Source organism: Crocodylus porosus, unplaced genomic scaffold (genome assembly GCF_001723895.1).
Source record: "Crocodylus porosus isolate Cpor-Errol unplaced genomic scaffold, CroPor_comp1, whole genome shotgun sequence".
Taxonomy (NCBI): domain Eukaryota; kingdom Metazoa; phylum Chordata; order Crocodylia; family Crocodylidae; genus Crocodylus; species Crocodylus porosus.
In genome coordinates, this window is record NW_017728886.1 from 35,019,656 (window position 1) to 35,033,134 (window position 13,479).

At 41.9% G+C, this 13,479-nt stretch overlaps 1 protein-coding gene across 4 annotated transcripts in view; it reads right to left on the bottom strand.

The window, feature by feature from the left end:
- Positions 1-203: 203 nt before the first annotated feature.
- The window catches only part of CACNB2 (calcium voltage-gated channel auxiliary subunit beta 2), a 408,974-nt gene continuing 395,698 nt past the window's right edge, over positions 204-13,479 (bottom strand). For all 4 annotated transcript variants that reach the window (XM_019532357.1, XM_019532348.1, XM_019532364.1 and 1 more), the window contains 4 exons: positions 10,221-10,372; positions 9,501-9,596; positions 8,117-8,302; positions 204-2,031 (listed from right to left, as the gene is read on the bottom strand). In XM_019532357.1, the coding sequence (XP_019387902.1) occupies positions 1,537-2,031; positions 8,117-8,302; positions 9,501-9,596; positions 10,221-10,372 (929 nt within the window). In that variant the 3' untranslated portion in view covers positions 204-1,536. The remainder of the gene's footprint in view (positions 2,032-8,116; positions 8,303-9,500; positions 9,597-10,220; positions 10,373-13,479) is intronic.

A 13,479-nucleotide genomic window follows, 5' to 3' on the forward strand; every position in this document is an offset into this window, starting at 1 on the left:
ACGTTTCATTTCACTTACCAGTACATCAGGTGCTCAACAAACCCAGCTCCATTTTTCTTTAGCTAGCCCATAAAAGACAGAACTTTTGGTCAGGAAACAATCATTTTTCTAGGCACTTATAGATACCACAAGGGATTAAATGAAGGAAAAGGAAAGAATTGATGGCAGTGGGAATGCAGAGGAATTGGCAAGTATAGAAAAAGTGGAGAAGCTACAAAAATTTATTTTCCAACAAAATAACTCTCCACAAGCTGTGTAAACTTTTTCTTACTAAAACAAATACTCTAAAACACAAAGATTTTACATTTCCAGTGAAACACTCACAGTAACATTTGCCTGTGTTTTACTCTCCTGGAGTCTCAACAAAGAGCCAGCAGATTTATGCTTTCCCAATTACCTGCAGTAGTAAACTTCCTCATGCTCCTTTACTCATGTGAATTGGGATCTTAAATTAAGAGATAAAATAAACTCACTGGTTGGGATTTTGAGTAATCTATATTTTGTTCAACAGATTCTCTTCTACATTCTAAACTTCTGTTCCCTCATATACAAATGCATTCTCTCTTTTTGCCATTCCTAGTCATATATGCTCTGCCTTTTTGACAATGAGGGAAAAATTAGATTGTGCCCATTGCGATGTGTGAAAATTATATAGAGAAGAACAATTTATAGTCCTAGGTTTTCTATCTTGACTATAGATTTTAAATTTAAAGTCTGTAAGGACAACAAAAAAATATAAGAATTCAACTTTTTATCTCAAGCATCCATTCATATTTACAGTAATTATAAGCTTTATGCTACAGATGAAAAGGTGTTTAAATCAAACACTGTTACAAATTTCCTGAATGAGGCTAGTTCCAGTTGCCAGTAATTCAAAAGAAAATCTGCTGACTTGGCATTAGGACTCTTAAAACAGTGTGGTCAAACTTATATAGTAAGAAGGTGTTTTCAGAAATAACATTTATAAACTGTATATACAGTACACAGTACCAATACATAGAAAATAGATTTTGACTTTATGATCCCCTGTGTGTAAGGCAAGACTGAATTCTGTCCCCCAATGGAGTCCACTAGAGGTACAAGCAACAGATAGTGGCTCTTAAATTAATATGCAAATCAAGTGCATACAAATTAAAAATCAGAACAGACGACAGTTTTAGTTTTGTATGTGCTGATTCTGGCTTGCTGAATACACGGGAAGTTATTAAACATCAACTGTACCTTGTTTTAAAACACTAACAACACCTTGATGGCAACAGATATTGTTCAAGTGGCAGCTACCAAAAACAGCTTGGAAAAAAATGCACAGTACACCATCAGGACCCCTGTAGTTGTACTATGTCAATTTGTAATAGCACTAACCAAAAAAAAAAGTATATGAATATTCTATTTCATGCTATTGCTATGCAAGCAACAGCAATACAAATTAGCATACAGAAGGATACCATATGTTCTGCAATGAAGAACCCAAAGATATTTTCAAGGGGTGTTGTTATACAAGACTTCAAAGAAACACCAGACTGCCAGAGGCAAAAGTTACTGACGGATGTAAACATCCCTGTTCCATTCGCCCATGTCATTACGTTTTTTAGATACCACTTCCCCATCCTTGTCACAATATTGGTCCCTTGATTTATGACGACTACGCTGTTTGTTGCATTCGTTGTGGTCCTGCTCTCGGTCCCTTTCCCTTGAGCGATGCCTTGATTCCCTGTGTCTGTGATCGCTGCTCCCATATGATTCGTCTCTGTGATTGTGATCCCTGTGAGAATCATAGTGATCACCATGCTCATGAGAGTAGTCCTCCTTTGGCTCTGCATAAGCTGAATCTCTGCTCTCTTGTGTTTCTGAGTCAAATGTTTCTTGTCTGGATAGGCCTCGACTGACACTACTACGATGGTTATGGTGCTGTGCTGAGGAAGAAGAACGATGTGGCAATTTCTTGGTGGGTTCAACCCGTGCTTCCTCTTCTACTTGTGAACTGGTTCTTTCAGGGGCTGAATGGTCATTCCTCTGGTCTCCTTGAGAGCCCTAGTTAGTGTCACAACAGGCAGTAAGTTCATATGCATCAAGTACAGATGTAAAGACATATCCTTATTACAAAATTAAATGAGAAAGTACATGAGAAAAGTTAAGAATTTAAGGGCCTGTGTACACGCCACAAAAGTGGCCTTTAAAGCGACTTAAATACGCTTTAATGGTATTGCTGTTTGCATGCTCAGTGGTGTATTCTGCTTTAAATGACTTTGATATATAGCAAGATAAAACACCTTTGAAGTGTTTTAGTTTGCTACCTAACAAAGTGCAACAGTGCATGGGGCACTGGAAGCTGAAGGGCTCGTTGAGCCCCATGCAGCTCAGGAGTTGTGGGAACTGGCAGCAACCTGTTCAGGCAGACTCCGCTGCAGAAAAAAAAATGTGGCAAGCCAGACCTTTTTTTTTCTTCCCAGAGCTTGCCTGCCTGCCTGAGCTGTGCAGGGGCCTGGTGCTTCCCTCCACAGCTGCAAGGGGGCCAGTGCTTCCCTCCATGGCTGTGGCACCCCTCGGGACCGCCCTGGCCAGGTGCCACCTGGGGGGCTCCCACACAGCTCAGGGACTGCTCAGCCTGCCAGCAGCTCACCCTACCCCACAGCCGCCAAAGAGGCAAGTAAAGATCGGGCCCCCACCCTTGTGTATATACCATGGGATTTAGTTTGGTTTAATTCTTCCTGAATTGAAGCAGTGTTTTTTAAAAAACACTTTCCATTTAGGAAGAACTAAACAAAATTAACCCCCTGTGGCATGTACAAGCAGCCTAAGTATGCAAGAAAGCCTTCTGAATCAAATCAAGAAAATGTTAAATTTCAACTTTTAAAGACAATGTATTTTACTGCAAAGCTGCCATTCTGTCACAATTAGGATGAGGAAACCATAAGTAATGGCTCAACATCAGGTTCCTGACATTCCAATTAACATCTGCCAGCACAACTCAGACATAACATGGAGGTTGCAGGAGCAGAACTGTGGCTGCAGAAGACACAGAGGGTACACATCACATCCTAAGAGGCCAGAAATATTTAGTGCAGAAACCTATTTGAGGGGACACAGTTCTAGACAGGGTCTTTAAAAGACAACACAGAGGGATCAATGGGTGAAAAGAGGTAGACTGGAATTTGGTCTCTTTTTTAAGAATTCAAAATAAAGACTTCATCTGGTATTAATTAAAATTGTATTAGAATACCAATAATATCATTGCACCTGTGTTTTTCTGAATAATAATTCCTTCTTCTCATTATGGTAAAACAGACTTGTATGTCACTATTCAATCATTCAGGAATGCTGATCATTGCCAAAGAAAGCAGGGGGAGAAATCATATTATCAGCTAAACAATTTCCTAACAGTGCCACTATCTAAAGATTGAACTAAAATTACCAAGTAAAGTCAAACTAATCTTCCACAGCCTAAGGCTTGGAAATCACTGCAAAATGAACTGTTACAATTAGTTATCTCCATGTTGGGGTTCCACTGTGTTAATCTCTATTTGTTCCCAAATCATAGCTAAAGAGATTGTTAGAATTCAATTTCAGAATTAAAAAAAAAAAGTTTCTGCCAAAAAGAATAATCCATACCACCTGTACCTAGGACATGATTACGGATGATACAAAATTAAATGGAAAAAGGTGGAGAAGTACATTAACCTGAGTTTAGACTTGGTAAAAAATCAGATACTCTGTTCTGAGGAATTCTAAAATTCTGAAAAAAATAATTGTTTGATTTTTGGAACAAAAATACAAGCACAGAAATTTCCTGTAGGGGGCGGAAATCTGAAAACAAAATAGGAATAATCAAAACAGTTCATTGTGAAAATTCTGAAACAACCTCAAGACTCTGGGTTCAGCCATAACTCCCGGTCTTTTAGCCTCCCAGAGTAACTGGATTGTGGGAGCTTAGAAGTCCTTGGAATCAGGTTGAGCTAAGAGCTTTTTTGCCTAGGAACTAAGGCTTCCAGACTCCAAGCATGGTAACAGATAGCATGGAAACCCTGGGGTCCTGACTGGGACTCCAGGATCTCTTAAGTAATCCTCATGGTACAGTTGGCCATAGATCCATGGACCCTGGAAGCCAAGACTCCCCTCAGTTCATATGCAGAACTACTTAGCTGCTCTGAAGAAAATAATGCTGTTTTTCAAGCTCATTTTTTTTTGCTTTGACTAGGGAATCATTCCTCTTTCTCCAGTCTATAATAGTAATAGGCATACTCTTTCTGTCCCCAGCACTCTAATTGATTGTCTCAGCAGCCAATCACAACATTTACTGAAACAACCAATCAGAGTGCTCCGGACAGACAGAATAAGCATGTTATTATTATAGAAGGTCCTGAGGCATTTCAAACAGATAAGCAGGCAAGTCAGAGCTAGAATGAGCCACGCTCCCCCCCCCCGCCACTGCAGAGTGGGCAGGCTCTGCCAACTGGGGGGGGGGCAGGGGGGAAGCAATGAGGGGCCTGGGGGCCTGATTCTTTTTTTTGTCTTCCTGGAGCCTGCCTACCTCTTCTACAGCCAGGGGGTGAGCTGCTGGTGGGCCCTGAGCTGTGGGGGGCCCCAGTGCTTCCATCCATGTTGGCAGCACCCCTGGGACCACACAGGAAGGGTGCCAGCAAGTGGGTACTGCTGCCACAGAGGGAAGCACAGGGGTCACTGCAGCTCAGGGGCTGTGTAACATGCTGGCAGTTCACTCCCTGGCCATGACAGATGCAGGCAGGCTCCAGGGTGGGGGGAATCTGACTCCTCACAGCTTCCCCCCCACCCCAGTGGAACCTGCCTGGAGCTGGCACCAGGTTGCACAGCCCCCGAGCTGCAGGGAGGGAGCATTGCTTCCCTCTGTGGTTGCGGTGCCCCTTGGGTGGGGTGCTAGCTGCATGGGTGCAGCCCCAGCTTGCAGGCAGCACCTGCCAGATCCAATGGTGCATGGGGCACTGGAAGCCCAGGTGTGCTCAGGGAAGCTTGGGCTTGAGGGGCTTCCAGTGCCCCACGCACCATCCTTGCTGCCTTTCCACCACCTGGGACCACCTGGGAACAGGCTGGCTGCCTCAGGAACATGGCAGGAAGGCGTCTGGGTGTGCTGGCAGCCAGGGAAGGTGGCAGGGATGGTGCATAGGGCATTGGATGCCCACCAAGCCCAAGCTTCTCTGAGCACGCCTGGGCTTCTAGCACCCCATGCACCATCCCTGCTGCCTTCTCTGGATATGGCCCTTGTACACATGAGGAATATCGCTGTAATTTCTTACACAGCAAACTAAAATACATGGGATATGTTTTAGTTTGCTATGTAAAAAAGTCATTTAAATCGAAATATGCCTCTGTATGTGTAAACTATTACTAAACTTAATCATAACATGCCACCTTCTCAGCAAGACCAGGCATGTTACCTGGCTACTAATGGGTGAGGCTTATTTCTTAGCAGCATGCCCCATCTTATTTTGGAGATAGTGTTAATATACCCCTAGCCTTGGATTTGCCAAAGAACCCAAACTATAAAGGTGGGATCAGATCTGGAGGTGGAAAGCAAGTTGACTCCATTCCTTTTTACTCAGATTGGAGGACACATCTTTGTCCCATCTGCTGAAAAAGTATCCTCATACAATGCAACAAAAGAACAAGGTACTAGATTTCAAATGGACCCACCTTTGCTCAGCATTTCAGGATTAACAAACCATCAAACAAAACTGTGAACTATAAATATGCCAATTTTAATGTTAAATAAAAACCTGTGAATTGGTAAGAGATTACAGCATAAAAACATCATGGTCCCTGTGGCAAATATGGTTAAAATCAACATGCACTAATGGTAAAATATATAAATCCATACTCAAGGACATAAAAAAACCCACTTGAGCAAAGCTAGACCTAGCATATTTATTATACACAACTGTACTTTAATTTCACACCTAGATTGCTCTTCCAGATTATGATTATTTAAGAATACGTTTGAGCCTGAGGACAATCAAAGTCAATAGCGAAGTGAGGCACATGCTCTTTTTGTCAGATTGCTTATGGAAGAAAGAAGGACTTTGCAGACTACACTAAAGTGATTTTCCTTTCAGAAAGAACTTGCCAACTCTAATGCTGCAGGAAAAAAATCTTTGAAATTATTTAAGTTTTTCTAAGATCCACATAAAACAAAATGCCTCAGCAGTTCAAAATGTAGAAGTAGGGATATTCATTTTTCTAAAGAAGATGTTTCTCTCAGACTAGTGATGGACTCTGATCTTGAGTGTATCTTAGAAGCTGGGATGGAACAACTGGTTATTTCAGTTGGGACAAATTTGTCCCAGATGCATTTCATCACCTCAACTGAACTAGAGTAATTTTATTCAGGATTTTAGGACACCACATATTCCTGTTGCACAGCATCTAAAACCTCCATCAAAATAGGAGTCCCATTGTGCCAAATGCAGTACATACAAAGGGGAAAAGAACATCCCTGCCCTCAAAAATTTACAGTCTAATTATACCAAATGGACACAGGATGGGGAGGGTAGTACTGAAGTAATATACTCAAAATCATGTAGCAAATCAGTGACAAAGATAGCCATAAAATCCATGTCTCTTAATACCAAGCCTGTATCCCAGCTGTTATACCATATTACTTCTCGAATTCCCTCCGCCTGGCATGCAGCGGTACTCCAGAATATAAAGAGGTTAACGTGAGTGATGTATATATTCTTTAGGTCAATGGCCAGTGGATAAGAGAATACAGGAACCATGGACAAGCCTTAAGACTACAGTGATGTAGTCATTATAAAGTGACTCCTTTACAAGCCTGTGCCAGTAGTGATGGCTTTGCCCCTCCACACTTTCAGTTACTGTGGAACTCCCACATAATCCAGTTTCTCAGGCATGGCTTTTGGATTAAGGCAGTAGTTTTCAACCTTTTTAGACTTGAGGATTCCTTCCCTTAAGTTTTCTGAATTTGGCAGCACCCCAGCTGAGAAGATCTGTGGTCCTGCAGCATGACTGGTTATTTATGTGCCATAGACACGGTTGGGGGGGAAGGGGGTTGAACTGAGAGCAAAAAGAGAATGGGAGGACCAGCAGAGTCTTACCTTCCACAGTGTGGGCTTACCCCAAGGCTGAAGGCTTGCAGCGGGGATCCAAGACACAGCTCCCCTTGTCAGCCTTACCCTTTTCTCTGTCAGCCCTCTCTCAGGTGCCAGTGATCTGCATGAGGATTGTGGCTGTAAAAGCTTTAATTTGTCTGTGGCTGTGAACAGATTAACAAAGTAGCTGACGGGGAGGAGGAGCCAGGCTTAGAGGAGAATCTTGGCCCAGCAGCCCACCTGCCTGCCAGCTAACAGCCTCTGGATGAGGCCCTGCTGAGCTCACGCCCTGCCGCTATCACTGGCATCCCCCGTACTTCCATTCAGTGCACGGAGATTTTGCACCCATTGCCCAGCTGTGACCAGGAAGAACTGTCCCCAGTGCCTCTGTTTTCAAGACGGTTCATGCTAGATAGCCTGGGAAAGGCTGCAACAGAGGGGCTCCTGCTGAAGCTGCTTCCCAGTCTGTCCAGCATGCCTCTCCTGGAAACAAAGGCAATCTGTCCACTGCTGCAGGGCCAGCTCTGAAGCCCCCTTGAAAAGTTATCAGAGGCTGTTAACCCCATATTATACCTACAACTGAATCATATACGGGGACTTACAGAAATGCTTATGGCTGGTAATTGTGATACTACAGCAGAGGTTGGGTTCTGGGCCTGATGGAATCATAAGTATTCCATTTCACATCCTCATATCCCACTTCACACCCATTTGCAGTACATGACGAAGTAGGCTGTAGTCTGTACATTAGTCTACAAGACACCACCTGCCTCGTCTTCTACAGCACCAGGTGTTTCCAATCAGGCTGCTTCAGCCTTTGCGATCCAAAAATGTAAAGAAATGCTATTGTGAATACCATGGAGATAACAATCATGTGCCCGTCTTCACTGGCGAACGTTAAGAAGGGCAAATACTTTTCCTAGTTCTTGTGTTTTAAACTAAACGTTTAGCACATTTTTGTTACCCACTCTGTGTCCTGATACCTTTCTCAGTTTCCAGAAACCTAGCAAAGGTGGGAAATAAAAAAAACCTTGTACCTGTGAATTAGCATTTGGACCTGGGCTGACAGGAAGGGTGGCTGTTGCAAGCGTGCGAGTGAGGAGTTGATTGGGAGGACTGCTGCTGGGAGGATGTGTGGCCTTCCAATAGGCTTCCAGATAGTCAGCCAGGTGCTCACAGGCATCTTCAAGTTGGTTCTCATCCAGAATTACATCAAACATTTCCTGTTAAAGGAGACATAATAAGAACAACCACTTTCTCAGCCAAAATAAACTAGAACAGATATTGATAACAGATACACTTGAAAAAACATTTTCTAACATACCAAGTGAATTATAGTAACATTCAACCAAATACCAAGGTCTCATTATTGTAGCAGAACTCTGCCTTCCCCCTCCCTCTGAAACAGTGGGCTTGAAAAAACCTACCACCAACACCTATGACCAATACGATACTTTTTAAAGTAATTTCCAATAATCACCACTTGATGAAGTACAAGTAATCAGTGAAAGTAAAATAACATACAGAACATAAGGAAATAGAAGTTAAATTAGTAGCAACATTTTTCTTAAAAATACAGAAGAAAATGAAAGGCTACTAGGGAAAGTTATGGAATCCCCATATCTAAAATTATTTGAGACAAAACTAACAACAAGAACTAAGTAAAATTGTACCAATTCTACAATGATTTTTCGTTTCAATGTTGTATAAACATAAACTAGCTAATCTTCTTTATGATTTGAACCCATCTGGAAAAAGTTTTACTGGTTTCATCAAACACTGGGCTCGACTCTTAGCTGCTCGGGGTAACGGCCTTGTTTTTCTAGGTCTCTGTTCAGCATACTTGTACAGTGGTATACAGGAAATAATAATTATTTTGTGAATAGTTAAGGAATCACCATTTACCCTTTCAAGATGGAGAAATTGAGAGTGTTTGCATAACTCAGGAGAACTTTCATCTCAGTTACATTACACCTTACGCATCCCTGTAGAAATTATTAAGAAGGATGCCAAGAAAAGCCAATTCCAATGATGCATCCCCATTTGTATGGACCACTGACTTGTTTTAGACAGTGCTGACATTTGGTCAGTTCAGTTTAGATGAATTAGCTAGAAAAAATATACAAATAATTTCATTTCTCAGGCATCAGTCATATAAAAATGTTGGTGGTTCAATACTTTCATATCTCAGAGCCAACTGAGTTGACGGAAGAGATGTATGTTACCTTTATGCCACACACAGAATCCAGAGAGCTCAGGAGGGCTTTGTGCAAAATTACAAGTGAAATATGCCCAGAAGGTTACAAACACTAATAGATGCTACAAAATTAACACCTTGCTTCAAAACAAAGTATAGAACAGTCCCTATAAACAGGATTCTGCCTTTCCACATGAGTGAATTATAAATCAACAGCAACTCACTGGAGGACACTGAGCGAGTTTGTCAGCTGCCACCATTTGAACATTAAGGTGTTTAGCCTGAGATTTCCCTCGAGATTTTATTAGCCTCTGTAAAACCTGTGGAAAATAAGAGACTTGTGAAAATAGGTGGTGAAAAAGAAAAGAATTCAGAGGCAAAAAGTTAGATAATGACCCAATTTACTGTGCTTCCACCATCTCCTCCTTCAAAAGTCTTCTAAGAATGCATTTTCCTGGAGAAGCCCATCTATGTTAGCAGACTTAGACAGTGAAATGGCAAACTAAATGACCCCAATTTAAAAAAAAAACTATACAAAAATTACGGAACAGAACACAGTGACTGACAAACTTCACCATTTATTCTGCTGTTCATTATACCCTTCATTTTTATACTGTCTCCTTGGTTTTGGGGTAAGGATCTCATTTTCATAGTTAAGAAACTAGGGACTCTGTAAAATAATATTATATATGTAGTAATAAACAATCAAGGGCTTCAGTTTGCCCTTTAACATTGGAACTACAGATATCCTTAATTTCCAAAAGTGCTTTTGTAACTCCTAATATCCTCTCAATAATGTTATTTCCCCACTCAGAGTCTTGCCCTTCAAAATTTCAATGAGCCAACATTTTGGGTGTCTAACAAGAACGCATGCTCTTTGTACCCATGGCTTATTTCAAAGAATGGATGGACCACAACACAACTAACATCAGTAAAATATTTACCTTGGGAGATGAAATCTTTACATAGACTATAATGGGAGCCAGAGAGGTTTTACTAAGTTGAGCTGGGTGATTAATGGTATCGGCATCAAGTACTACCAGCTGCAACGTCCTTGCTAATTCAAATATCCGTTCAATTTCACTCTGAACTTCAGCTGTAGATAAGTAGAAAATTAGAGTTATAAAAATACTAGCTAGCAATTAATTCCAACAAATGTCAAAAATGTGGTAGATCAGCATGGGGCTCCCACCAGAGATGAGAAGATTGGCAGCAGCTGTCAGTGCAGTGTTATTGCTACTGTCAGTGGCAATCTAGTGAAACAAACATATCTTCAGCAAGAACTTTCCGCCCACAATTGTGTTCTCTGAAGGTGGTACTCACCACTTTCTCGCCTTGATGGCTTTGTGAACTGTTAACATGCAGAGACATTCCTAATACCTTCCTATATAACCCAAGCCCTATGTGTATAAGCAAAACAATGTTTGCAGAATTATGGTCTCCTGGTTAACATGCCAATCTCCCAGTGTTTCTACACAATCTTCATTGATTCCCTACTGGCAAATTATTGCAATGCTGACTATTATTATACTTAATAACCACATTTTTTCACACCGAAGTGCCTGAAGTTAGGCATTAAAACTATACTAAACCATCTGTGTAAAAGAGGCTTGTTTTTCAAAAACACACTCACCACCCCAAAACTTCCATTTGCTTCAGTGTGAATTTTTGAAGCTTAGGACTGCTGAAAAATCAGGCTGTTGTTTATTGATGTAACTCACTAGGGCACCAAATCTGAAAATGTTGGTCAATGTTTGTAAAACACACTGACAACAAAACCTTCTAAGTAGTGCTAATACTTCTTCCAATTGGAGCAGGAGGCATGTAAGGTTTGCTGTTGGAGATTTAATCTGATACATTCTGATAAGGAGTTGTCTGTCAAAATTTATCAGTTTTCCAACAGTGAAAAAATCCATGGAGGCTGTTCAAATACAGTGATGTTTGCTTGGAAACCAAGTGAGTTATCAACAGAAACCTACCTTGTTTCCTGTCAATAAATCTACCTGGCTCTTCTAACAACCTGCCTGGCACTGCCTAATTGACTCTGGGCTTCCAGAATAAGTAGTTCCAGAAAAGCTCACTTCATGATCTGCCCTGAAGCTGGGAATCCCTTTTTGCAAAGGATTTAAAAAATGTCTGCCTCTCTGAAATGGAACTGCCTTTGTTTGCTCAGCTCTTAATTTTACCCCCATTTCACGCACAGTGAAACTGAGGAAGGCAGCAGATTTCAAAGATGGAAACCCTCAAACATCTTGTCCCCATTCTGGGAAGATCAGCTCTCAGAATTGAACAGCACAAAGTCTCATAGTCAATTTTTAACCACTCTGACAGAATATTCAATTAGACTTACTCCTAGATATGCATTCACACTAAGCACCAGAAATGAACAAAAATCCAGTGCATAAGTCTGAACACATATCAAATGGCTTGTCTAATTCTGGAGGCAGGCATCTGTTTTTCTACCAAGGGGACCTTCCAAGTCTTCTTCGGCAATCTTTTGCAGTCAAGGATGACTGTCCTCATGACTGTCTTATCTGTGTGTCTGAAGATGGCTGCTGAGGTCTATCTGGGATTGACAGCTTCTACCACAGCTCAGATGTGTTTCTGTGTGGGGAGGGTGCCACTGGATTCTTGATTTGGTCCATGACATGCTGTTTCTGCTGCTCCTGCTTTTCTATCTCCTGTTGTTGTTGCAGTGTTTCAAAATACCAAGATCCCTGCGGCATACTCTTCCTCCATTTGGGGTGGTCCTGGGCAATAGTCTCCCAAGAGTTGAGATTGAGGTTGCATTTTTTTAAAGTTGGCCTTAAGGACATCACTGAAGTGCTTTCTCTGCTCTTCTCTTGAGAGTACTTCTTGGCTGAGCTGGGAGAATACAACTTGCTTCAGGAGCCTGGAGTCTGCTATCAAGATGACATGGCTGGCCCAACGAAATTTGTGTCAAATGATCATCAACTCAATACTCATGGAGTTTGCTGGCAGGAGGAAGCTAACATTGGTGCAGCTGTCTTCCCACTGGATTTGAAGATCTTCTGCAGGCAACATTGATGGTACTTCTCCAATAACTTTAAAAGTCTCCTGTACATTGCCCATGAACTTCCTGGGTGAATAGATCATGGGTGTTGCCACGATGTCTTGTGCTTGTTTTTTCTGGCAGAATAGAGTATTAGTGATGGTAAGTCCATGTTCTGTGCATTCAGTCAGAGGAAGGATGCCACTGGAGTTGACCTTTCCTACTCTTTCCTTGCCGATGATTCTGTTCCAGAGGTTACAGTCCCTTCCAACTCTGGCATTGAAATCACCAAGAAAAATAAGTCTGTCTCCCTCTGGAATGTCAACAAGTACTTGGTCAAGCTGGTGTAGAATTCCTTCTTGATTTCCATTGGCAGCATCAAGAGTCAGGGCATATGCGCTGATGACATAGAATATCGGCTCCCCGCCAGTTTCCAATACGGAACTCATTGTGTTAGTTTATGAGTTCATCCTTAGTGGTAAAACAAACTCTGTGAAATTGGCATTCTCCTTCCTCTTTACCCTTCCAAAAGAAGGTATAGCTGCCTGCATGTTTTTTGAGCTGCCTCATCTGCTGCTCGCCGGGTCTTGCTCAGCGCAGCTATATTGATGTTGTGTTGCCTGAGTTTTCAGGCCACATTTGCAGTGTGGCACTCTGGGCATTCAGTATTAGCATTGTGCATGAAGGTCCTTATGTTCCAGATCCTGAAAATGATGGTGTATCTTTGTTGGCATCTTCGACCACAGTAAAGGTGATCCCACTGGATGCAATTATCCAATCAGGAAGAAATACAGAATACTGTTTTTGACAGGTTTTGTTTAAAGCACCTTTTCTGGCCCCTTCCCCATATGGGGTCAGCAGAGCAGATCCTGAAGAGGGCTGCTCAGTCACAGTTACAGCTACTGAACAGCACTCCTGTCTCATCCAAGTGCTAGATGACCTTCTTGTAACTGCCACCTTCATGCCAGTTCATGACCAGGAGCTTCCAGACTTCACAATCCTGCTCCTGTCACCATTAGCTGGTAGCCAAAGGGCTTGAGGAATGGCCTAGAAAAGCTGTTTTCATGGAAGACACCTATGTGTGACTTCTTTTATTGTGGAGAAATTACTGCACATCAGCTTTCACACAGCTCTTGACAAAACGGGACCTTGATCCAATGGCAAGGAAACAAAGACAGCTGGAGATCTCA